The sequence below is a fragment of the Aristolochia californica genome, unplaced genomic scaffold (genome assembly GCF_029961685.1).
Source record: "Aristolochia californica isolate CCGP_79_NKW_82.1479 unplaced genomic scaffold, dmAriCali1.0.hap1 SCAF_7, whole genome shotgun sequence".
Taxonomy (NCBI): domain Eukaryota; kingdom Viridiplantae; phylum Streptophyta; class Magnoliopsida; order Piperales; family Aristolochiaceae; genus Aristolochia; species Aristolochia californica.
The window spans coordinates 740,849-762,070 of NW_027182268.1; the positions used below are offsets into that span (position 1 = coordinate 740,849).

At 36.5% G+C, this 21,222-nt stretch overlaps 2 protein-coding genes across 4 annotated transcripts; both read right to left on the reverse strand.

Moving 5' to 3' along the window:
• Positions 1-165: 165 nt before the first annotated feature.
• LOC137936862 (ankyrin repeat domain-containing protein, chloroplastic-like) lies at positions 166-4,574 on the reverse strand. 3 transcript variants are annotated; one of them, XM_068781793.1, is made up of 8 exons: positions 3,540-4,574; positions 3,281-3,357; positions 2,543-2,641; positions 2,243-2,341; positions 1,235-1,333; positions 1,001-1,099; positions 734-870; positions 166-645 (listed from the first exon to the last, which is right to left on the reverse strand). In XM_068781793.1, the coding sequence occupies exons 1-7, from the start codon at positions 4,102-4,104 to the stop codon at positions 772-774; spliced, it is 1,137 nt and encodes a 378-aa protein (XP_068637894.1). In that variant the 5' UTR covers positions 4,105-4,574; the 3' UTR covers positions 166-645; positions 734-771. The 3 variants fall into 3 exon arrangements, with proteins under 3 accessions (XP_068637894.1, XP_068637893.1, XP_068637892.1); XM_068781792.1 differs by having other exon boundaries at positions 166-547; positions 3,281-3,381; XM_068781791.1 differs by having other exon boundaries at positions 3,281-3,381.
• Positions 4,575-4,647: 73 nt separating this feature from the next.
• LOC137936861 (vacuolar protein sorting-associated protein 9A-like) lies at positions 4,648-20,083 on the reverse strand. The gene is made up of 5 exons (XM_068781790.1): positions 19,828-20,083; positions 14,619-14,766; positions 8,076-8,246; positions 6,397-6,576; positions 4,648-5,909 (listed from the first exon to the last, which is right to left on the reverse strand). Exons 1-5 carry the CDS (start codon positions 19,935-19,937, stop codon positions 5,091-5,093), a joined length of 1,428 nt encoding a protein of 475 aa, XP_068637891.1. The 5' UTR covers positions 19,938-20,083; the 3' UTR covers positions 4,648-5,090.
• Between the last annotated feature and the right edge of the window lie 1,139 nt (positions 20,084-21,222).

A 21,222-nucleotide genomic window follows, 5' to 3' on the forward strand; every position in this document is an offset into this window, starting at 1 on the left:
CCTTAATATGCTATTATTAGTTACAGTGTAGAGTTGCAGTACCTCCTTGTTGAAACTGTAAGCAGCCACAAGATAGGAAAGACAAATAAAAGCTCTGCAATAAAATTGCTCTGCATGAGTACAGTAGAAGATAAAATCATTTTTCAGTCACAAGAATGCCTCACATGAAATGGCCAATCTCAGACTTGAGAATAGGCATATTCTTTTTTTTTTAAACGGTGATTATTTTATTTCAAAACAAAACAAGAAAATACATCAAGGGAAGCCTCCCCTAACAACAAGAGATTGAAGGGAGGTCCTAATTTAGCACACAAATCAGCAGCCGAATTGGCATATCTAAGCACATGAGACCAAGTACAAGTAATAGAAGATATAATATCCATAATGTCAAGAAAAAACTGCCAGTGACGCCATAGAAGGAAGGAAGCAATGGAGTATCATCCAATGACAACTTTGGAGTCTCTTTCCACAATAAGCGAACCTCTGAAACGATCCTGAAATATGTGAAGGCTGTGAAGGAGGCCCGAGATCTCAGCAGTAGTCGAGTCTGAAACGCCAAGAGGACCAGAATAAGAGATAATGGCTGAGCTACCAGGATAAAAAATCACTCCACCAAATCCAGCCAAACCCGGATTCCCAAAGGCGCTGCCATCAAAGTTAAACTTAAGTAATTCTTGCAAAGGGCAATTTGAAAATCAGGAATTATTATAAACAATGCTACATAAATACCAACCACATGGTAGAAAATTAGAAGGTTGCCATCCAAAGCAGTTATTTTGATTTAGGCAGCTCCTTTAGTATTTTAATCAGTTCATATGTCCTCATGTCTCGACCAGAGTAAAGACAGAGATCTAGTGGAGTTAAACCAACCTGAAGCACAAATAAAGGCATGAGTTGGCAATTTTCAACTTAATGAAACGGCAGAACTATTCAATATGGGTTGAAAAGAATGTAAGAGGTTGGAAGAACAAAAGAAACTAGCAATTAGAACATGACTTACCCAATTCTTCACTGTCTTATCAGCTCCCTTGATCAACAAAAGCTGAAGCACATCGGTTCTCCTGGTTTGTACAGCAAGATGTAGTGGAGTCCAACCTTCCTGCAAAGGAGGAGAAAAAGAAATATTTTAAAGTTTATTTTATTGTATTTTCATTTACCAGCAAATTGTAATCAGAGATGTCATCAATTAAAAAGAAAATTCATACAAGAGATCAACAGAAATTTAGTTGTTTACCTCATCAGGAAGATTAACATCCACATTGTACAATATAAGAATTTTGATTGTCTGAATGTTTGCAGCTCGAACAGCATAATGCATCAAGGTAGCCCCCTCCTTTCATAAGCAACAAACAGCAAGATATTAGCACCTTTTTGGATAGGGTTGTGTTAATAAAATGTTCAGAATTTCTGGTACCCACACATGTATTTCAGAAATATAGACTAACAGTTCCTAATACCAACCCATAAAAGGGTAAAGAGGAACAAACTCAGAAGCATAAAGAACTGGACCCACATCAGACACTACCCCCCATTAAAAATAACCGGAAGTAGTAAATGGAACGAAATTCTTATTTCCTTGCGAGTAGTGAGCCTCTTGTGCTCAAAGTTGAAGATATTGCCAACATTATAGAAGAGCATCAACATATAAAGCAGATAATATGATGCCCCAAAGAATGGAATATAGTTTTATAGTGAAACAATGAACTCTGCCAGAAGGAATGTGAAGCACCCGAGTGAGCGAGATAGGAATTAAACTAAAAGGGCTCCACCTTGGAATGCCGATTTTCTAACGTCATTACATGTCACCTAGCTAAGAACTAGCCCATGAAAAATAAAATACCAGCAATTCTATAGGGGAATCTTCTTTTCCTCTTCAAACAGCACTGCTTGAAACAAGATCTCCATGGAAGGATGGGATTCCTTTCTTCCACTTTCTGTTCTTACTATGGGCACAATAACACTGAAACCTAAGAAGAAAATATGTTCCTACTACAGTAGTTTACTAGACCACTGTCAAGGTCTATTTTATTATTAGAATGAGTCATTCAGAAGAAGAACCAGTGCTTCCCATTCCTCAGTTGGAAGTTCTACGGGAATTGTGGAGAAACAAGTTCATTAGGCTTATTTAAATTGACTGATATATATATATATATATATATAATCTACAGAAAATACTAATAATGAAATGAGAATACACAAACCCAGACACAACAAGAGGAATGTACAACAAGAATCCCCTCACCTTATCACGAACAAAAGGATTGGCTGATTCTCTTAAAAGATAATTTGCAATAGCCTGCTTCTTGCAAATGATAGCTCTATGAAGCGCAGTCAGACCATCCTAAGGCAGATAAAGATTATTTGATCAATTAAAAAGTTGAAACACGAAAGAAATACAGAATTTTTGTAGTGGAGTAACAAAAATTTTAAGACCAAGCTATAACAGTTCACCCAAAAATGAGAGATACAGAGGGAAAGAAATCAGAGGAAACAGCAAATTACAGAAGCATAAAGAACATGAGATTAGCCATCAAGGTGTTACCTTATCAACAGCATTAATATCAACATTGTGTTTAAGCAGTTTATCCATGAGGTAAAACTCCCCTGATGCAGTAAGAGTGTGTAGAGGGAACCATTTGCTCTAAAATGACAACAGGAGAACGGTAAAATTATGTGTCAGAAATAACAACATTCTACGTAAGAAGCATAGCCAACAGACAAATCAAAGAACAAACAAACTATATACAAGGGACTTCCTAGTTACCATATCTCTAATATGAATACAGTTACCTAGAAGTTGAATCCAAGAATATAAGTGCCTTGAGTTTGTGCAACAGGATCTTATTTAAATACAACAACGCACACTGTTGACATGAACAATGAAAAAAGTAAATAATAATACCATTACTACTTTTGCCAGAAAAAACCAGGAGAAGCTTCTTTTGGGACAGGTAAATTCTCAAGGCACAAGTCCAAGTCCAAGATGCTTACTGGATATTTGTAACAACTTAATCATATGCCACAAAATGAAGGACGCTTTAACATTTAAAGCTTCAATTACAAATGAAAAGAAAAAAAAAAGACATCTTGTGCAGTTTAAACTGTCAACTGCTCTATATTTCTTTAAATTACATAAGAAGAGATGTTGTCAGTTTAACTTTCAGCTGCTCTACAGCCCTTTTTTATCTACTCTGTCATTCTTTAAATAGAGACCTCGATGTCGAACACAGGAACAGTAGAAGAATGTATATTGTCGAAGCATTTAATTTAGACAACTTACTGAGTTAGCAACTAATAAATTAGGACTGCGCCGATTCAGGAGAACTTTTTCCTCCTTTGTGAACAGCTTACGTGGACCTACGCATGAAGAGTAACTCAAAACTTCCAATGGAAGACTTAAATATTTCAAGAGGAAGAAAAATAAAGGAAAATGTAAAGGAACTAAAGTTAGACAGAAAAATGAACTTCTCATGAACATCCATGAGTGCAACATTAGAAGACACTAGAGAAATTCAATTTCCACGTTGCACTAACAATACCTTCAGACTTCTTCCTGCCATTATCTCCCGGTTTGTAATCATCACTCATAAATAACTGCGAAATGTCTTCCAAACTTCCATTGGCAATCGTCTCTGATTCTCTAGGATTTTTAGGCACCACCCTCCCACTCGAAGAACCAGCGGGCTCCTCCTCGTCTTCGCTATGTCCCCGACTACCATCCTTGGTCACTTTCAGAGGCTCCCGCGGCTTATCAAAAACCACGTGCTTCAACTGCGCCAGCTTAGTTCCCTGGTTTTTTGCGCCAGCTTCAACGGGCGGTGGCTTTTTGGGCTTCTTTGAACTTTGACGGGATACAGTTTGAGGGAAAGAGTCCTCGAATGCGCCGTCTTCGAAAACGAGGCAATCACCAATGACATGCTCCTTGTGTCGTGCTGATTGCGAAAATGCTTGAGAAAAGGAGGTGAGTTTGCAACAGCAGGAGGGAAGCGAATTAGGCACAGAAAGAGCAGAGAAAAATGGGAATTTGGGAGACGAGGAGAGATGGAAAGAGGAGAAAGAGAGTGGGAAGAACTGGATCGGAGCACTGAGAAGGTAGAGAGGCATTGTCCCGTTGCGACTGCGGAAACGGCACAATGGACTTGTATAGCTCCGCGCCGATAATGATGTCTGTGCGAACTGGAATCAGCACCCAAAAATATGAAATGATAAAATATTTGTTTCACTACTCCTACTCTTTTACTCATTTGCCATCTTTTTGGGCTTGAAAAAAAAAAATTCCAGAAGGCTGCTGGAATGATTTCATCGGAATGTTTGTATTAAAAATCGACCTCGTCACCAAAACCAATAGAGTGCAGAGAATTTTACCCAAATCATCAGGGAAGACGAAGGGAGCACAGAAACTTACAGTTTGAATCTCAATTTTAGCTCTTTTTGAAAAAACCGGTCTGCAGTAAGAATTTTATCCATCCTGCACACATTTGGCATCAAGGACGGAGAGATAATTACATGTTTCAGAAGTCTCATCATCTATATTAAGGCCCTTCTCTAGTTGAGATCCCAACAGCAATTTCCTTTTGTGTGAGTGTATGACCTTTTTAGATTGATATTTAGGAGCGCAGACTGTCATATCTAAGTCAAAAACCTCTTCTAAGTTGCTCCAACAGCCTTCCTATAGTAACCATTTTTCTAGTGGAATTTGACGTTGCAATATCACAACAAGCTTGTTCATAATATGAGCCGTTTACAAGCTCAAATTAAACATAATGATCTCTCTGATCAATGGCCTTGCACAGGTCACTTGTTAGAGAAAGCAAACAGAATCTGTCTCATCAGAAGCCGCTTCTTTTGTGTCATTCAAATTGTACGCCAGGGACCCGAGATATCATAGGACATGCAAGAAAATCGCCTTTCTCGTAATCATCTCCCTCTCATTGATCTGACTCAACAGCATTCTCTATTACGGTAGATGTCTTTCAGCCCTCTGTCGAAATCCCTTTGCCTGTGAACTTTGTTTCCATCCTAGTATCAACTGCAAGTTAAAAATGAAATGCCAACAAAGTAGCTCTGGGAGCTACACAACAAACACATAATCATTCTGTACTTTCCAATCGTGATTGCACTTCCTCCTCTGAATGTTTCACTGTTTTGTGTCCTGAATTTCCACGGTTTGACTCAGAATCATCCGTATCTGTAGGTGACTCTCTGTTGAGTTCCTCCTCAGATTTCTGAATTACCTCGTGCTTCTCATTTTTGTCCTCTTTGGAAGTCCCTTCATGTTCTTCTTGGGGTTTTTCCTGAGTTTCTGTAGAACTCACTTGAACGGATTGACCTTTATGTCCCAACCCTTTAGCAAGACACACATACTTGAGAACTAGTTGTTTGTAACTATTGAGAAGTGCTTCTACATCTTTGATTGTTAGATCACCAACTTGAGCATACAAAAAGGGGTACTTGAGGAAACCGCTACGCACCTCATCCTCCTTTAGAAGATCAGATGCCCCTTTATTCTCTAGCTCAGATACAGATGGCCTGCTTGTTATAGAGTCGGGTTTGTCATCTATTTCCTTGATCAACTCAGTGTTCTTTGTAGATCCTTGATTTGGAAGTGGAAAATTTCTCTCTTTTTTAGCTTTCACAGCTTCTGATTTAGAATCCCTGATTTCTTGATCAGTTTGATAGCTAACACTATCTAAATTATTAGACAGGCCTGAGAGAAGTGCTCGTGCAGATTTCATGCTCTTTTCAAACTCATCCTCCTCCACTGAAAGGGACTTTGCATCTATGTTCCAGATGAAGGACTCTGCAGAGAGTATGTTTGTGAAGAAATATGCAGTTTCAGATACTAAGCGTGATTGACGTCGATACCGTTGTATGTATAGCAGGTTCGAGTGCAGCTGTGGAGGGTTGGCCTGCAGTAAATTAATATAAAATTATTGATTGCATCACCAGGTGAAGATTACAATGTAAGATATGAAAGCTTAACAGTGAACATTCCAATTATCTAGAAGATGCACCAATACATCTTAGGTAGCACCAGTTACCTAGAAAAGTGCACATTAAGATATGCCATAACCATTAACTACAAGTTCTTCGGAAAGTCTAACACAAGATTGAGAACATAAGAGAACTTTACCAAATAAAGGAGAGAGAAAATTTTAAAAGCCTTTCGTAAAATGAGCATCCACTCATTACATTAGTCATAACAGAGTTTAGATAAGACATGCTCAAAATAAAGAAATCATTATGGTATTTTTGGTGGAGAGTAGTTATATACAATCTGTAACTAAAAAAAGAAAAATTCAATGCATTTCTTGTCGAGCATAGAATCATCAAACATGTCACAGCAAATCATGATTAAATCAACAAACAACTAAGACAAGTAGTTGAATGGGATACCTTTATCGTGACATAAATCAATACAGGAAGGAATTCGTCTGCTCCAGGAGGATTTTCATTTGACACAATGGAAGCATTTAACAATAGGTTGTTGATGACCTTACAACAATTAAGAATGCACACAAGCTTGTCTCTAGGTGCCTTGTGCATATTTATCTTCTGCAACTCTTTCTGCGCAAGCTACAGAAGAATGATAATCATCAGAAAATAATAGTATTTGAAATGTAAGTCATAACACAGAAGTTACATATAAGAACTAAAACATAAGAGAAAATAGGTTCTACTCAATGAAAACGTGGTTTTCATTGCATGGATAAATAACTGAAAGGCAAAAACGACATGTATCCCAATAATGTACCAAAATACTCGCTATTCAGTCCGATACAGTTCATCAATTGCATATAACGGCCTCATCATTGGAACATCACTGATTACTGTGGTTCAGAGATAAGGAAAAACACAAATTCTATAGGTTCAGATGATTCACATGTTAATAAAGGTTTTTCTGTGGCTAGCCTCTCTGGTTGTACTTGGCTTTGCAACCAGAAAAAGTGTAAAAGTAAAAGGTAAAGTGAACAAAATCCCATGCTGCAAAAATACGATGGGCAGTAGGATGAAAAACTGAGTTAACTACTATAGAGATCTCTGACCTGTTTACATCTGCTTATGATTTTAAGGCAAAAAGTTACAAGATTGTAGCATCCAGACTGAAACACCATTTGAACTCCTAAAATTACTTAGAGAAACAATATCGCTAACATGAACCTAAGTGAAGATACAAGGACAACTACACCGAAGAAAAAGCAATCCTACATTAGAAGTATCATGCAAATATTTAATTTAATAAGTAATTATGAACCTCAAGACACTTCTTTTATGAGAAAAACCTTCTCAAGTGAAACTTTATGGTAAGTTAACATCGATTTGAAGTTCTTTTGGGAAGCTGATTTTACCATCTAGAAGTGGCCGGATGAAATCATGCATTAGATATTCCATTATTTTTTATATGAAAGATCACTATGAAATAAAAAGTAATGCTTGAAGACTGCTGCTCCTGAGCCACACAATAGGAATAGGCTTTTTAAATCTATATACTCCTATGATGGGAGCTCTCTGTTTAGCGTGTCTCCATATACAAAAGACCTCTTCATGGGGACCAACATTTCATGTTCTTCACTTCAAGGAATTATCTCAGCAATAGTATGCATCAGACAAATCAGGACAGTATCTCAGAAAATGCAGGATTGCACCCCCAGTGTTTCTTGTCGGTTTACTGTTTATCCTCAGTTTCACATGAGTTTCCTCCAGAAAAATTGAAAAGAAAAAAGTGTGATAATACAATTCTCCAGCAATTAATATTCTTGCATTAATGAAAAATAATTTCTCCGTTGTTTAAATATAAGCCAATACTTCTGGGATTTGCAGTAATGCCTAAAACTCCAATCATAGGGTGCCAATATGTTAACCAAGAATACCCTCAACTGCTCAATTATACTTAAATATAACATGATAGGCCCTGAAGCACTTCAAAAGTAGAAAAATCATAGAGCATGTAAATAAGGTGAAATTTACAAAAAAAAAGGCAGCAGGTAAAATTTCTCCTATGTACAGTAGCATAATCTAAATATGGTAAATTTTTCTGCAGTAGAATAGTAAACTCTGAACAATAATCCACTTACCAGCAGAGCTGTTTCATTTTGAAAATCTGGCTTAATGTCCAAATTTTCTGGCTTGATGAATTGCTGAACAAGAGCCATCTTTTCATAAAGTTGTTCATCGTGTTTCACATCTTCAGGAAGAGATGCAAATGCACGATTATATAATTTAGTCATAACATATTTCTCCAGTCCCTACAAACAAATAAAGAAAGTTTAACTTACTAAGGAGAGGAAAGATAGGTACAAACAGTTCACTATCTGCTTTTAAAAAAAAATATATATCAAAGTGGCTGTTTCTACAATCTATATGTTTGCTCTCTCATTTTTCTCACTCAAATACTAATAATTTACCTGATCCAGGTTGCTTTAATAGGGAAACATCAATTAATTAGCCACCACAAGATAAAGAACTATGTGGTTCCAATATAGCAAGCAAATACAGTTAGCCTTAAGTAAATCTATGACAAGATCATTAATAGACAAACAAAACAACAAAATGCTATTAGCTCCTCCAGAAAAGAAAATACATATGAATTTGCAAGAAGGTACATATCATTCATAAAAAAAAAAAAAAAATATATATATATATATATATATATGTATATAAAAAGATGATTTGACTCGGGATTTTTTGTAGTATCTCTCTATCGAACCCCTTTGGAAATAGGTGAAGGAAGTGTTTGTAACGCAGCACAGTGGTTTAGATTTAAAGAATAATAAAGTTGGATGCTTCCTCTAGAGTGTGGGTAACCTAGATTGTTAAGTTGTGGAGCCTAATCAACGCCCTACATTGACTCGGTACAAGGATCGACCTTCGCGGTAAGGTCGTCGTGCGGATTGGAAGGGGGGCGGGAAGCCCCCCTCCCGGGGGTGTGGGGGCAGAACCCCGCCCGGTCCACGATATATTAACTGTTGTTTCATTAAGGGTAATTTGGGAATTTTACTATTGTATCGTGGTTGCCCTAATTTTCTCTGTATAATTGAGGGGCACCGCTATTAGGGTTTTACATAATTGAGAAGGAGTTGGAGTTGTAGCCCAAGAGAGGTTAGAGAAAATACATGTAAGTGTGCTCACAATGTGACGTCGGAGAAAACCACAACGGGAATGATGAAGATTCTATCCGACATGTATGAGAAGCCTTCCGCAAATAATAAAGTACATCTCATGAAAAAACTCTTCAATTTAAAGATGATAGAAAATACATCAGTGGCCTCGCATTTGAATGAGTTTAGCACGATTGTCAATCAATTGACATTCATTCAAATTAAATTTGATGATGAGGTTTGTGCTTTAATTCTTTTAGCATCTCTGCCAAATTGTTGGGAGCCTATGAGGGTTGCGGTCACCAACTTTGTAGGCAACAAGAAGTTGATTTTAATGATGTTTGGGATACCATTTTTGCTGAGGAAGTTCGCAGCAAGGACTCTGAAAAATCGTCGACATCTAATTATGCCCTAAATGTTGATACTAGGGGCAGGAACTTCGAGAGGAATTCTAACAATGGCAACGGTAGAGGGAAGTCAAGGAATGGAAGAGCAAGTCCAAATTCGGAAGGAATGTGGAGTATTGGAATTGTGGCAAGTCTGGTCACATAAAAAATAACTGCAAAGCACCAAAGAAGGATGGAAAAAAAACAATGGTGCAAATGCGCTGACTGAGGAAGTACAAAATGCTTTACTCTCTTCGGTTGATAGCCCTATTGACTCTTGGGTGTTAGATTCAGGAGCTTCTTTTCACACCACCGCACATCATGAGATCATGGAGAATTATGTTGTTGGAGATCACGGGAAGGTGTATCTTGCTAATGGAGAACCTTTGGATATTGTCGGTATTGGTAATGTTAGTTTGAGGATGTCAAACGGGTTAGTGTGAAAAATTCACAAAGTGAGACACGTACCAAAACTTATGCATAATCTGATTTCAGTAGGGCAGCTTGATGATGAAGGTCATAATGTGACTTGTAATGCCTAGAAAGTCACAAAGGGAGCCATGGTTGTTGCACGAGGAGTTAAAACTGGAACTCTTTACATCACTTCTAGTTGCAGAGACACGGTTGTAGTTGTTGATGTTGTTATTCTGACTTGTTTTATAGGCTCGATCACATGAGTAAGAAGGAAATGAAAGTGCTTCAGTCCAAAGGGAAGTTACCAGGGTTGAAAACTGTAAGGAACATTTTGTGTGAAGGTTGTATTTTCAGTAAGCAGAAAAGGGTTAGCTTTTCTAAGGCTAGAAATAAGCAAAAAAAAGCAAAATTGGAGTTGGTTCACACAAATGTGTGGGGGACTTCGCTTTTACTTCCCTTGGTGGTTCTAACTACTATGTAACAATTATTGATGATGCAAGCGAAAGGTATGGGTATATTTTCTGAAAAAGAAATTTGATGTTTTTGATACCTTCAAGAGATGGAGAGATTGGGTTGAGAATGAGACAGATTTGAAGGTGAAGTGTCTGCAGTCAGATAATGGGGGAGAATACATAGATGATGATTTCAAACGGTATTGTGTTGATAATGGAATCAAGATGAAGAAGACCATTCCTGGAAAACCTCAACAAAATGGTGTAGCTGAGAGGATGAATAGAACTTTGAACGAGCGTGCTAGGAGCATGAGATTACATACGGGATTGCCAAAGATGTTCTGGTTTGAGGCTATTAGCACCGCTGCCTATTTGATCAATAGAAGTCCCTCAATACCATTGGATTGCAAAATACCAGAAGAGGTCTAGATCGGCAAAGAGGTAAACCTTTCTTTCTTGAAAGTTTTTGGTTGTGTTTCTTATATTCATATTGATTCTGCTGTTAGAAAAAAATTTGATGTTAAATCAAAGATATGTTTCTTTATTGGCTATGGTGGTACCGATTTTGGTTATCACTTATGGGATGACCAAAGTCGTAAGGTTATTAGGAGCAAGTACGAGATCTTCAATGAAGGTGCCATATATAAAGACAGGTTGAGAATAGAGTCTGAGAGCACAAGTGATGAAGTCAAGAAGTCTGAAGTGATTCAGTTGAGAGATCTTCCAGTTATTGAGATGGAGAATTTCGCTCAGGAAGACCAAGAATGGATACCCCCAAAAGTAAATTAGGACATTCCTGTGATTGAACTCAGGAGATCTGCCAGAACTAGTAGATCCCTTGTACTGAATTATATTTTATTGAATGATAAAGGTGAACCAAAGAGTTATGAGGAAGCCGTGCAAGTTGATAAATCAACTAAGTGAGAGTTGGCCATGAAGGACGAGCTCGATTCATTGTTATCCAATTAGACATGGTAGTTGACCGAGTTACCAAAAGGGAAGAAGGCCTTGTAGAATAAATGGGTGTACCGAATAAAAGATGAACATGATGGCAGCAAGCGGTACAAGGCAAGACTGGTGGTAAAAGGCTTTCAGCAAAAAGAAGGCATTGACTACACTAAGATTTTCTCTCCAGTAGTAAAATTGACTACTATTAGAACAGTGTTTGGACTAGTGGCAAATGAAGACTTGCACGAAGAGCAATTGGATGTAAAGATAATCTTTCTTCATGGTGATTTGGAGGAAGAAATTTACATAATGCAGCCACAAGGTTTCAAAGTATAAGGAAAGGAGAAAACGGTCTGCAAACTTCAAAAGAGCTTGTATGGTCTTAAACAGGCTCTGAGACAGTGGTATAAGAAGTTTGACACCTTTAGGAGTAGTAATGGTTTCTTGAGGTGTCAGGCAGATCATTTTTGTTATGGAAGAAGCTTGATGACTCATATATCATTCTACTGCTATATGTTGATGACATGTTGATAGCAGGTGCTTGTAAACAGGAAATTGAAAAGTTGAAAAGGGAGTTGTCCAAGAAGTTTGTAATGAAGGATTTGGGTGTGGCAAAACAAATCCTTGGGATGAGGATTACTAGGGACATTGATGTCTTGAAACTGTCACAAGAAGAATATGTGAAGGTGTTGAGCAAATTCAACATGAATGATGCAAAACCAGTAAGTACTCCTTTAGCTAGTCACTTTAGGCTATCTAAGGAACAGTCACCTTCTACAGAGCAGGAGCGAGCCCACATGGCCAATGTGCCTTATGTTTCTGCTATTGGTAGTCTCATGTATGCCATGGTGTCCACTAGACCAAACATAGCTCATGCAGTGGGAGTTGTGAGCAGATATATGAGTAATCCGGGTAAACAACATTGGGAAGCATGAAGTGGAATCTCAAGTATTTGAGAGACACTGCAGACTCAACCTTATGTTTCAGAAAGTCATACTTGGGATTACAGGGTTATGTAGATGCTGACATAGTTGAAGACATTGATGGCAAGAAAAGTAGCACTGGATATGCATACACATTGGGTGGTACAACAATTAGTTGGGTCTCTAAGTTGCAGAACATAGTTGTTTTTTCCACTACTGAAGCAGAATATGTTGTTGTGACCGAAGCCAATAAAGAGATGGTATGGTTGCAGTCTTTCTGGGAAAAATTAGGTCTTAGGCATGAGAAGAATGTGTTGTATTGTGACAGTCAAGAGTGTTATTCGTTTAGCAAAGAATCTCATTTAACATGCCAAAACAAATCACATACAGGTGCGTTATCACTTCATCAAATCGGCTCTGGAGGATGGAGTGTTAGCACTTTGAGAAGATTCAAGGAAGTCATATGTTGACAAAGATTGCTACAATTGAGAAACTGAAGTTGTGGGCAACTTTAATTGGATTTCTCTCTGAGGATTGTGATGTTGTTGCCGTTGCAAAGGAGATATTGATGATGCATTAGTCTCCAAGTGGGAGATTGTTAAGTTGTGGAGCCTAATCAACGCCCTACGCTGAATCGGTACACGATATATTAATTGTTGTTTCATTAAGGGCAGTTTGGGAATTTTATTCTTGTATCGTAGTTGCCCTAATTTTCTCTTTATAATTGAGGGGCGCCACTATTAGGGTTTCTTCATCACCGAGAAGGAGCTAGAGTTGCAACCCGAGAGAGGTTAGAGAAAACACTTGTAAGTGTGTGCGATTTTTCTTGTAAACTATTTCATCTTTTTTTTTAATGAAAGTGTTTATATTGATAAACAACGGGGGGGGAGAATTTAAGTGTAGACCTTCTTTCATGGCTCTACAAGTGAATAGTTTAGGTGTAGGCCCTCTTTTGTGGCTCTACAAGTGGATAGTATAGGTGTAGGCCCTCTTTTGGCTATACAAGTGGATAGTTTAGGTGTAGGCCCACATATGAATACCTGCTCTGATACCATGTAAAGTTGGGTCCAAGGCCCATCCCAAAATGACTAACCTACTTAGGAAGTCTATTTCCCATCTAATAAACTCAAGATCTTTGTACTCACTATTCCATATAGGACTATTCCTTAACAACCATAATGAGGAGGGGGTCCCAAAAACAAAGTCTCGCTCAGATACACTTTGACAAGACCTCTCTTAGAAGAGGTCCTATCAAATTTTATTTTATTTGAAATGAGGCCCTATCTAATTCATCCAAGTGTTGGGGAATAGTGAAAGAGGGAGGTTAAGTTGCTGGAAAAAATTTGGGTGAAAGTGATTCTAGAGAAGATGAGGAGGTTAAAAGAAAAGAAGGAATAAAAGAGATGGTGAAGTCATGTGAGGAGATGGAAATAGAGAAGGTTAGAGAGATTGGAAGTGATAATTGAGAGGGAGAGAAATTAATTATGAGAGCCTAAGAAAAGTAGTGAGTAAATTGAGGGAAGAAGAGCAAGAAAAGAGTTGAGAAGGTAAGAGAAGAGGAGAAGAGATTAAGCTCTTAAGGGAGAAGAGATAAGGGGAGAGGTTAGATTTACAGGACAAGTAGGACGAGAAAGTAGAGAGAGATCCAAGGGAGAGAAGGCATAGGAAGAGAGAGAGAGAGAGCACGTCTAGGGAGAATGGAGAAGAAATTTGCAATGCTTTGACTCCTTTGTTCTTAGCCAACCTTCCTGTATTTATAGTTTTCCTCTTACATTGATTGGGAAACTCCTATTTCAATCAGGATCTCCTAATTACATGGTTCTAGGAATTCAAAAGATTAATCTCCTAATTACATGATCCTAGGATTTCAAAAATTACATAAATTTGGAAACAACCTTTTGGGCTTTAAAATGAATTGGAAACTACTCTAACTCTCTAGTTTAGCAAAAGTAGGAAATCAAATCTCTAACTTTGACCAGCCTTCACTACTCTTTGAGGAATTCCATATTTACCCTAAAGCTGGCGACCTTTTTTATTTTTTTAAAAATTCCTGAATTGCCCTTGAGATGGGCATGCTCCTTTTCATGGTTGGTGCCACATTGTTTCTAATTTTTTTGGGTATCCTATCACATCCACTGTAATTGTATGAGGCAAAGTATGCATACGCCTAATTACCAGCACTTTTTTTTTAAATATAATTACCAGCACTTAACCACCATGGATAGATCACAAAAATATTTAAACGACTAATCTCTATCATATACTCTCTCTTACAGGAATACCAACCATAATATTCTATGCATTTCTCAGATTAAAGCAGACTCGTGTTAAGCAAAGTTAGCACAAGACCTAAATGATCAAGAATAACAATTATCAATGTTGTAAATGGAAGCTCACCTCACCAGCACTATCAAGCTCTTCCTCTGAGCAACCAGCAAAAAGCTGATGAGCCCTAAAGGCCCCTTCCATATTGGCAAGAAAGTCCTGAACAGCAGCACTATCCTTTTCTGGATCAGGAACATTGTTTGAAAAGGTCACAATAAAGCTGCCACAAGAAATGTTGCTCCTATAAATATTTTTGCAAATGACAATGCTAGGATACATAAAGAGAAGAGTCAAAAAAAGGCACCATATGAAACTACGAACATAGGCTGGTTTACTAATGAACAATGCTCATTAAGACTCCCTATTCTATTCCCGGGTGGAAATTACTTTAAGATTGCAACTTGCAACCAAAACTACTATTTTTTTAATATTAAGTGTATAGGTAAACAACTTGTCATAGAGAGATCACAAAAACAGTAAAGATTCAAAAAGACACAAAAGGGAGCAAATAGAAATAAATTGGATGAAATGCCTATTTGATGCAGTGCAGCAAGCACAAGCCTACTACGATCATCTTGACAGATCCAAACCCAAGAAGAAGAAATACACATTGAAGCGTTTAGGATATCTTGCTTATAACTTATGATTCTTGAATATATAACTGCTGTAACAGTTCTCTAATATTTTCCCTTCATAATAAGCATAAGAGAACTACATCAAAAGGAAAGTACTCACAAAAGAAAGGATGAGAAAAGAGGAAGAGAGAATCTGCTATTGCTAATGCTCTTGTCACTCTGCAACCAGACTCCAAACTCCAAATTTCCATCATATTTCCCCTATTTTCTGAATATTTTCACAATAAATGGTTTCAGACACTTTTACCATCCTAAGTGATTACAGTTATTTTAATCCTTTTAAACATGTTTCCTTTTAGGATTGTAATTGGGGTAATCAGTGAGTATAAAGGAGTCCAGTGGCTATATTTAGCATTTTCTACTATCTTTTTGTGCACTTTAGGGTTTCAGCTAGGAAATTCTCAAGTTTAGAAGATTTCGTCTTAACCAGTACAAACACCTCACAAACCCTGGAGCATGCTTGCGATAAAGCTATTAGGCAACCTGTAGGGAACCTAAAAATTAATATTTTACAAGCCATATGGCCGATACAGCCCCCAATAAAGACCTCTGAATCCAATTCATGTGCCCAACATGAAATTCATGTCACTGTTTGAAATGAACCAAAAGTAAGTAGTACTTGTTAACAAGAGATATTTAATAAGACCCAGTGTTGCAAAAATGCTCATAACTTGGCCTTTTCATCATGCAATTCATAAAACCAACCCAACTTAACTGGATCAAAGTGTCAGTAGGACACATTTTTAATTATCAGGTCAGATCCATGGGCAGGACCTGAAACAGGAGATGCAACTACACAAGATGTATAAATAATCACATATTATAACAGATGCTATATAAGGCATAATGTCATAAATTTCATAGCTACGTTATTATAGTTAAAGCTCTATAATTTTACCTAGTTATTAAGAAACACACAGCTAAAAATTAAAACAAGAAACAAAGTTTACTGCTATGATTGTAATCTGAGAGAACTTCATTTTTATATTGTTGAAGAAAAAATATGGAAAATTCTTACATGTCTCTAATGGAAGTCCCATGGGAAGAATCTGCAGCCAAGGAAGAGTTTTAGTATTATTATAGTTCTATTTATGTTAGAGTTGTTTAAGTGTTCTAGGATTTATCTTTAAGTAGTTGTTCACTTTGATTATGATTACCAATTCTATTCTAGGTGTAACTAGGATTTGGGTAGTTTAATCTCATTATGGTTCTATGTATTTACTCTATTAATAAAGGCTCGGTGTACTCAAATTAAAATAAGTCAATAAATTATTTCTCTTTTCATAAATTTTATTAACATGGCATCAGAGCAAGTTCTATGAGTTCACTTAGTCAACCCACAGAGACAATGTGAGCCTTTTTTTATTTGTCATCTATACTCTTTTCTTTCTCATTGGTGTCCATGTCCCAATACCCGCTTTTTCCTTGGAGTTTGCACCTCCATACTACACTTTCCATATTACAAATTATATGACCGAAAGGTCTTTGAGTCTATTTTCAAACTCAAAAAGAATTTTGGCAATTGGAGTTTGCTACAAAGAGAAATCAGTAGCTGAAGTAACAAAGGTCAGGTAACAAGGAAGGATCATGTAACACAGAAGGCTTCATTTTTCAAGGCGTTTTATGCCATCAAGAGCGAGACATTATATGAAGAATGATATCTCAAAAAAAAAAAAAAAAAAACACTCTATGAGTTTAGTTTTTGACCCAACAAACTGTTTCTCAATCAGATGTTTCCAAAGAGAGATATTAATATTGAAAGACTCAAAGGTTATGCTGGAAATATGTTGCTTTTTAAAATTAGAATTTTAAACTCCCTCCTCAAAGATAAGTCTTTGTTTGAATTCTGGTTGATTTTTCTTTGAGTACATAAGGCTCCAACGTTTTTTTTTTAATTGCATGACTCATCAATTTACAAGCATGCACATCAGAATCCTTTCTATATCAAAATTTCGTTTTGCATGTACCATATAGCAGCCAAGTATGCCAAAATTTCTATTTTTTCTGTCCGACCATTACCTTCAGTTTGTATGACATAAATTTACTCCTGTATGGATGAAATTGTTTTCGAAATTCCATCTTCACAAACATTTTTGTTGGACAAAATTAACTTGTTTCCTACATGAAACCGTAAATTAGAACTTGAGGTTGTTTCAAAAGAGAAACAAGGGAGAAGAAGGGCATATTTCTCACTTTTTTCTATTGAAGTTTTTTATTTTACTAACTTGCTGCCATTGACTCTTAGGCTAAGAATGTTTCTTATTCCACTCCCTTTATTGCCCTTATGCATCATTGAGTTTTCCCCAAAAGTTTCAAAAAGACATGATAGGATCTGGTCTTCTAATTTTTTTATCCTTTTTTTTATGTCAAGACTGGTTACTCTCATTAATCTATATTTGATGAGTGCCTCATTCTCTTCTGGAAGTATGAATGTTGCATTATCGCCTCCTTCCATTTAGAGTATGAGTTTTATTATCTTTGTGTTCCACTAGTACTTTTTCATTTATCGTCTTTTATTTTCATCACTTTTGAGCAATACTTATAGACCCACTACTTGCAAAGAACAAGAGTGAGCCCAATTTCCAACTTAAATCAATTCTTTTATTCTTTTTACCAAAGGGGCATTTTTGAGCTACACTTACAAAGTGAGTACTCTTTTTTATCGCCCTAAAATTGGGTTGGTCCACCTTTAAATTTGAGCGGCCTTTTCAAACTGATGTTTAGAGTTTGCCATTAGGCTAGGGGTAATTTTTCATCTCTCACATTTATTTTGTGCAAGCTAGGTCTCTTGACAAAGAAAAGAGTGATCTCCAGCTTGAGGGGAGAGGTAGAAGAAGAAGTACCAATTTCCAACTTAAATCAATTCTTTTATTCTTTTTACCAAAGGGGCATTTTTGAGCTACACTTACAAAGTGAGTACTCTTTTTTATCGCCCTAAAATTGGGTTGGTCCACCTTTAAATTTGAGCGGCCTTTTCAAACTGATGTTTAGAGTTTGCCATTAGGCTAGGGGTAATTTTTCATCTCTCACATTTATTTTGTGCAAGCTAGGTCTCTTGACAAAGAAAAGAGTGATCTCCAGCTTGAGGGGAGAGGTAGAAGAAGAAGTACAGGTAAGACATAACCTACACTAAAGAATTCCACTAATTGTGGTAATCAAATTTTATGTAATCAGAATATATAAGTAAGTGGCAAAATAAAAAATAAGGATTGACATCTATAAGGATTTTTTTCAGACAATGAATATAGTAGACCAAAATTCTTTTTATTTGCAAGCTAAAGTTACAAACTCCAACTTGAAGGAGAGTGTTAAAGAACAAATATGGAAGAATCTTATTTGACTTTGATGGAAAGGAGTCTTATGGGAAGAAGCTACAACTAAGGAAATGTTTTAGTAATACTAGACTTCTATTTACATTAGAGTTGTTTAAGTGTTTTAGGGTTTATCTTTAAGAAGTTGTTTACTTTAATTATAATTAAGAATTCTATTCTAGGTATAACTGGAATTTCGGTAGTTTAATTTCATTATGATTCTATGTATTTCTTCTATTATAAATAGAGGCCCAATGTATTCAAATAACAATAAGTTAATGAAATAATTCTCTCTTCTAAAAATTCAACATATATTTCTAAGGTTTTTTTATGGAATGATGGCAGGATAGTCAGTGGTGTAGGATTAGGATTTTGAGGTAGAATGGATGTAAAGCATGGAGTGCTACAAAAGATAAGTTTGCTGCTTCCAAGGCAGCAACCTCCTTGACCAATGGCCATGAATGACATTCTAGTCTCTTTTACTACTTTAAGATTTATAAATACAGTACTCAAAAGTTTAAAAAAAAAAAAAAAAAAAAAAAGGGACTCATAGTGACACCCTTCCCTGCCATTAGCCCAGTTACTCTTGACCCTGCAACCCATAACGCTTCAAATTGCTTTTAATTTAATCAGTAACAGTACATAATATTTCATAAAAGTTTCAGTGAGGCCCCATCCAGACTTTATGATACAAGTAACGCGTCTAAGTTGGTCCTGTCATCTCGACCCACAGTTGCATCCCAAATGAAGGAGATAAAATAGTGGTTTAAAGGAATAAATTCATACCACTAAAGCTCGTAAGCCCTGCAAATTGTTATACATTTTACAAACCATATTATCTTTCTTCACATAAAACAAACAAAAGCAGAAGATTTCAATTTTAATAACCAAATTTTTAACTTGACAATTCCCGCCAACCTCCCACTCGCCAAATTAATTTTTAGAATGTACTATAATAAGTCTAATTGATACTTCAAATCAAAAGAATCGCCTTTGAGAATTCATTATTAGGAAGAAGACTTCTTCGCCTGTAACTGCAGGTGATTTCTAAATTTAGGTCTATGATAAATTTATTCGCCTGCTTCCAACTAATACAAACAACCCACATTAGCAATTACAAACTTAAAACAACATAAAAATTAAATAAAAATTAATAAAAAAGAAAAAACAGATTCAGCTGATTCTACATAACGAAATGATTTTTTTACCTACAGAACAAATAAAAAAGCAGAGGTAGACAATTGTCCAGGCAGCATTCCTTAACATCACGGGGTAAATATAAAATGAAAAGCAGAAAATCCTAGGAAGTGGAGAAAAAGAAACGAAATTCCCAACCTTTTGATAGATTTAACGAAATCAGCAGCCGAGGGTTGGCGCATGCGCTCCAGAAAGTCGTGCCATGTGAGAGGGGCGGTGGACGAACCAAATGCATCCGAATTCTCCATTATTAGTGGCGCAGTACGGTCTATAGTCTAAAGGAATGGAACCAACGGGTCAATGAAGCCGACGGTTGAAAGCAGAGGCCGGCCGATCGGATCGCGAAGAGAAAGACGCTCTCCGTGTCTCTCAAAGTTTCCGACAACCGGCCAAAGCTGTGTTGTCTATTTGTTTAGTGGTTACATGGCCTATCAGTCTGCACCCAACTGCAAATTTTAATTAACGAGGGGATCCGGGATCCGTTAAGCGACGGCAGAGAAAAATTAATTTTATTTTTATGTTTAATATTTTAATATTTTAATTTTAAAATTTAAAATCAAATATATTTTTATTACTAAAATTATAATTGAATGATAAGTTTTTGAGCGTAGAGATCAGATGGAAATGAATACGAAGACTTCTATTCTAAAAGAAAACTCAAATGTTTAAAAAATTTTAAATAAAAAAATACTCAATAATTTATTATAGTTTATGTAAAATAATTGAATTATAGATACTCAAATTATATAGAAAATATACATGTAAACAAAATAAAAAATGTATCACTATACTCAAGAGGTTTCACCAATCACCTTCCTTGCTTTACACAACTTGTAGAAAGATCTTATGCACCTCATCTCATCGTGTCGAGGCTATAGAGCTTCTATTTGAGTAGATCTCCCCTCATCTCACCACATCATTGTAGCAAGATCTAGGACTAAGTATAATGTACTATATTGTTGTATGGGTCTCAAGGGTATCGAGTGCATTCACTTATTTCTCCATTGCCTAAGGTCAAAATTATAATCACACTTATATATGCATCCTCATATTCAAAACTCCTCTAAAACGTCTGCCGCCACCACTGATAAGCAACAAAGACATATTAACATACAAAAACATGTACAAAAGGATACATTATTCCAAGCTATACCAAAGACCACAAATACAAAACAAGATCAAGCTCATACAAAAGGTGGCCAAAGGATCAAAAGGGGATACGTCGTGCAAGGGAGACGTACCTCATCCACACAATGAAGGATGTCCCCATGCATGGTTCTAAACAAATTCATCCCTAGAATCTCTCATATACAAGTCCCCTTACAACCTTCCAAAGCTACAAATCATGGTCAATCTACCAAAATCAATCCATGAGACAACTTATCTCAAATCATTCAATCAAAGGAAGAAGATCAAACTCTAACTCAATCAACTAGATGAAGGAGATCAAGATCCAAAATTAATAGGAAAAGAAATGAATGATTAAACATTAATTTGTATTGATCTATGTAATTTTATCAAGACATCTAGATG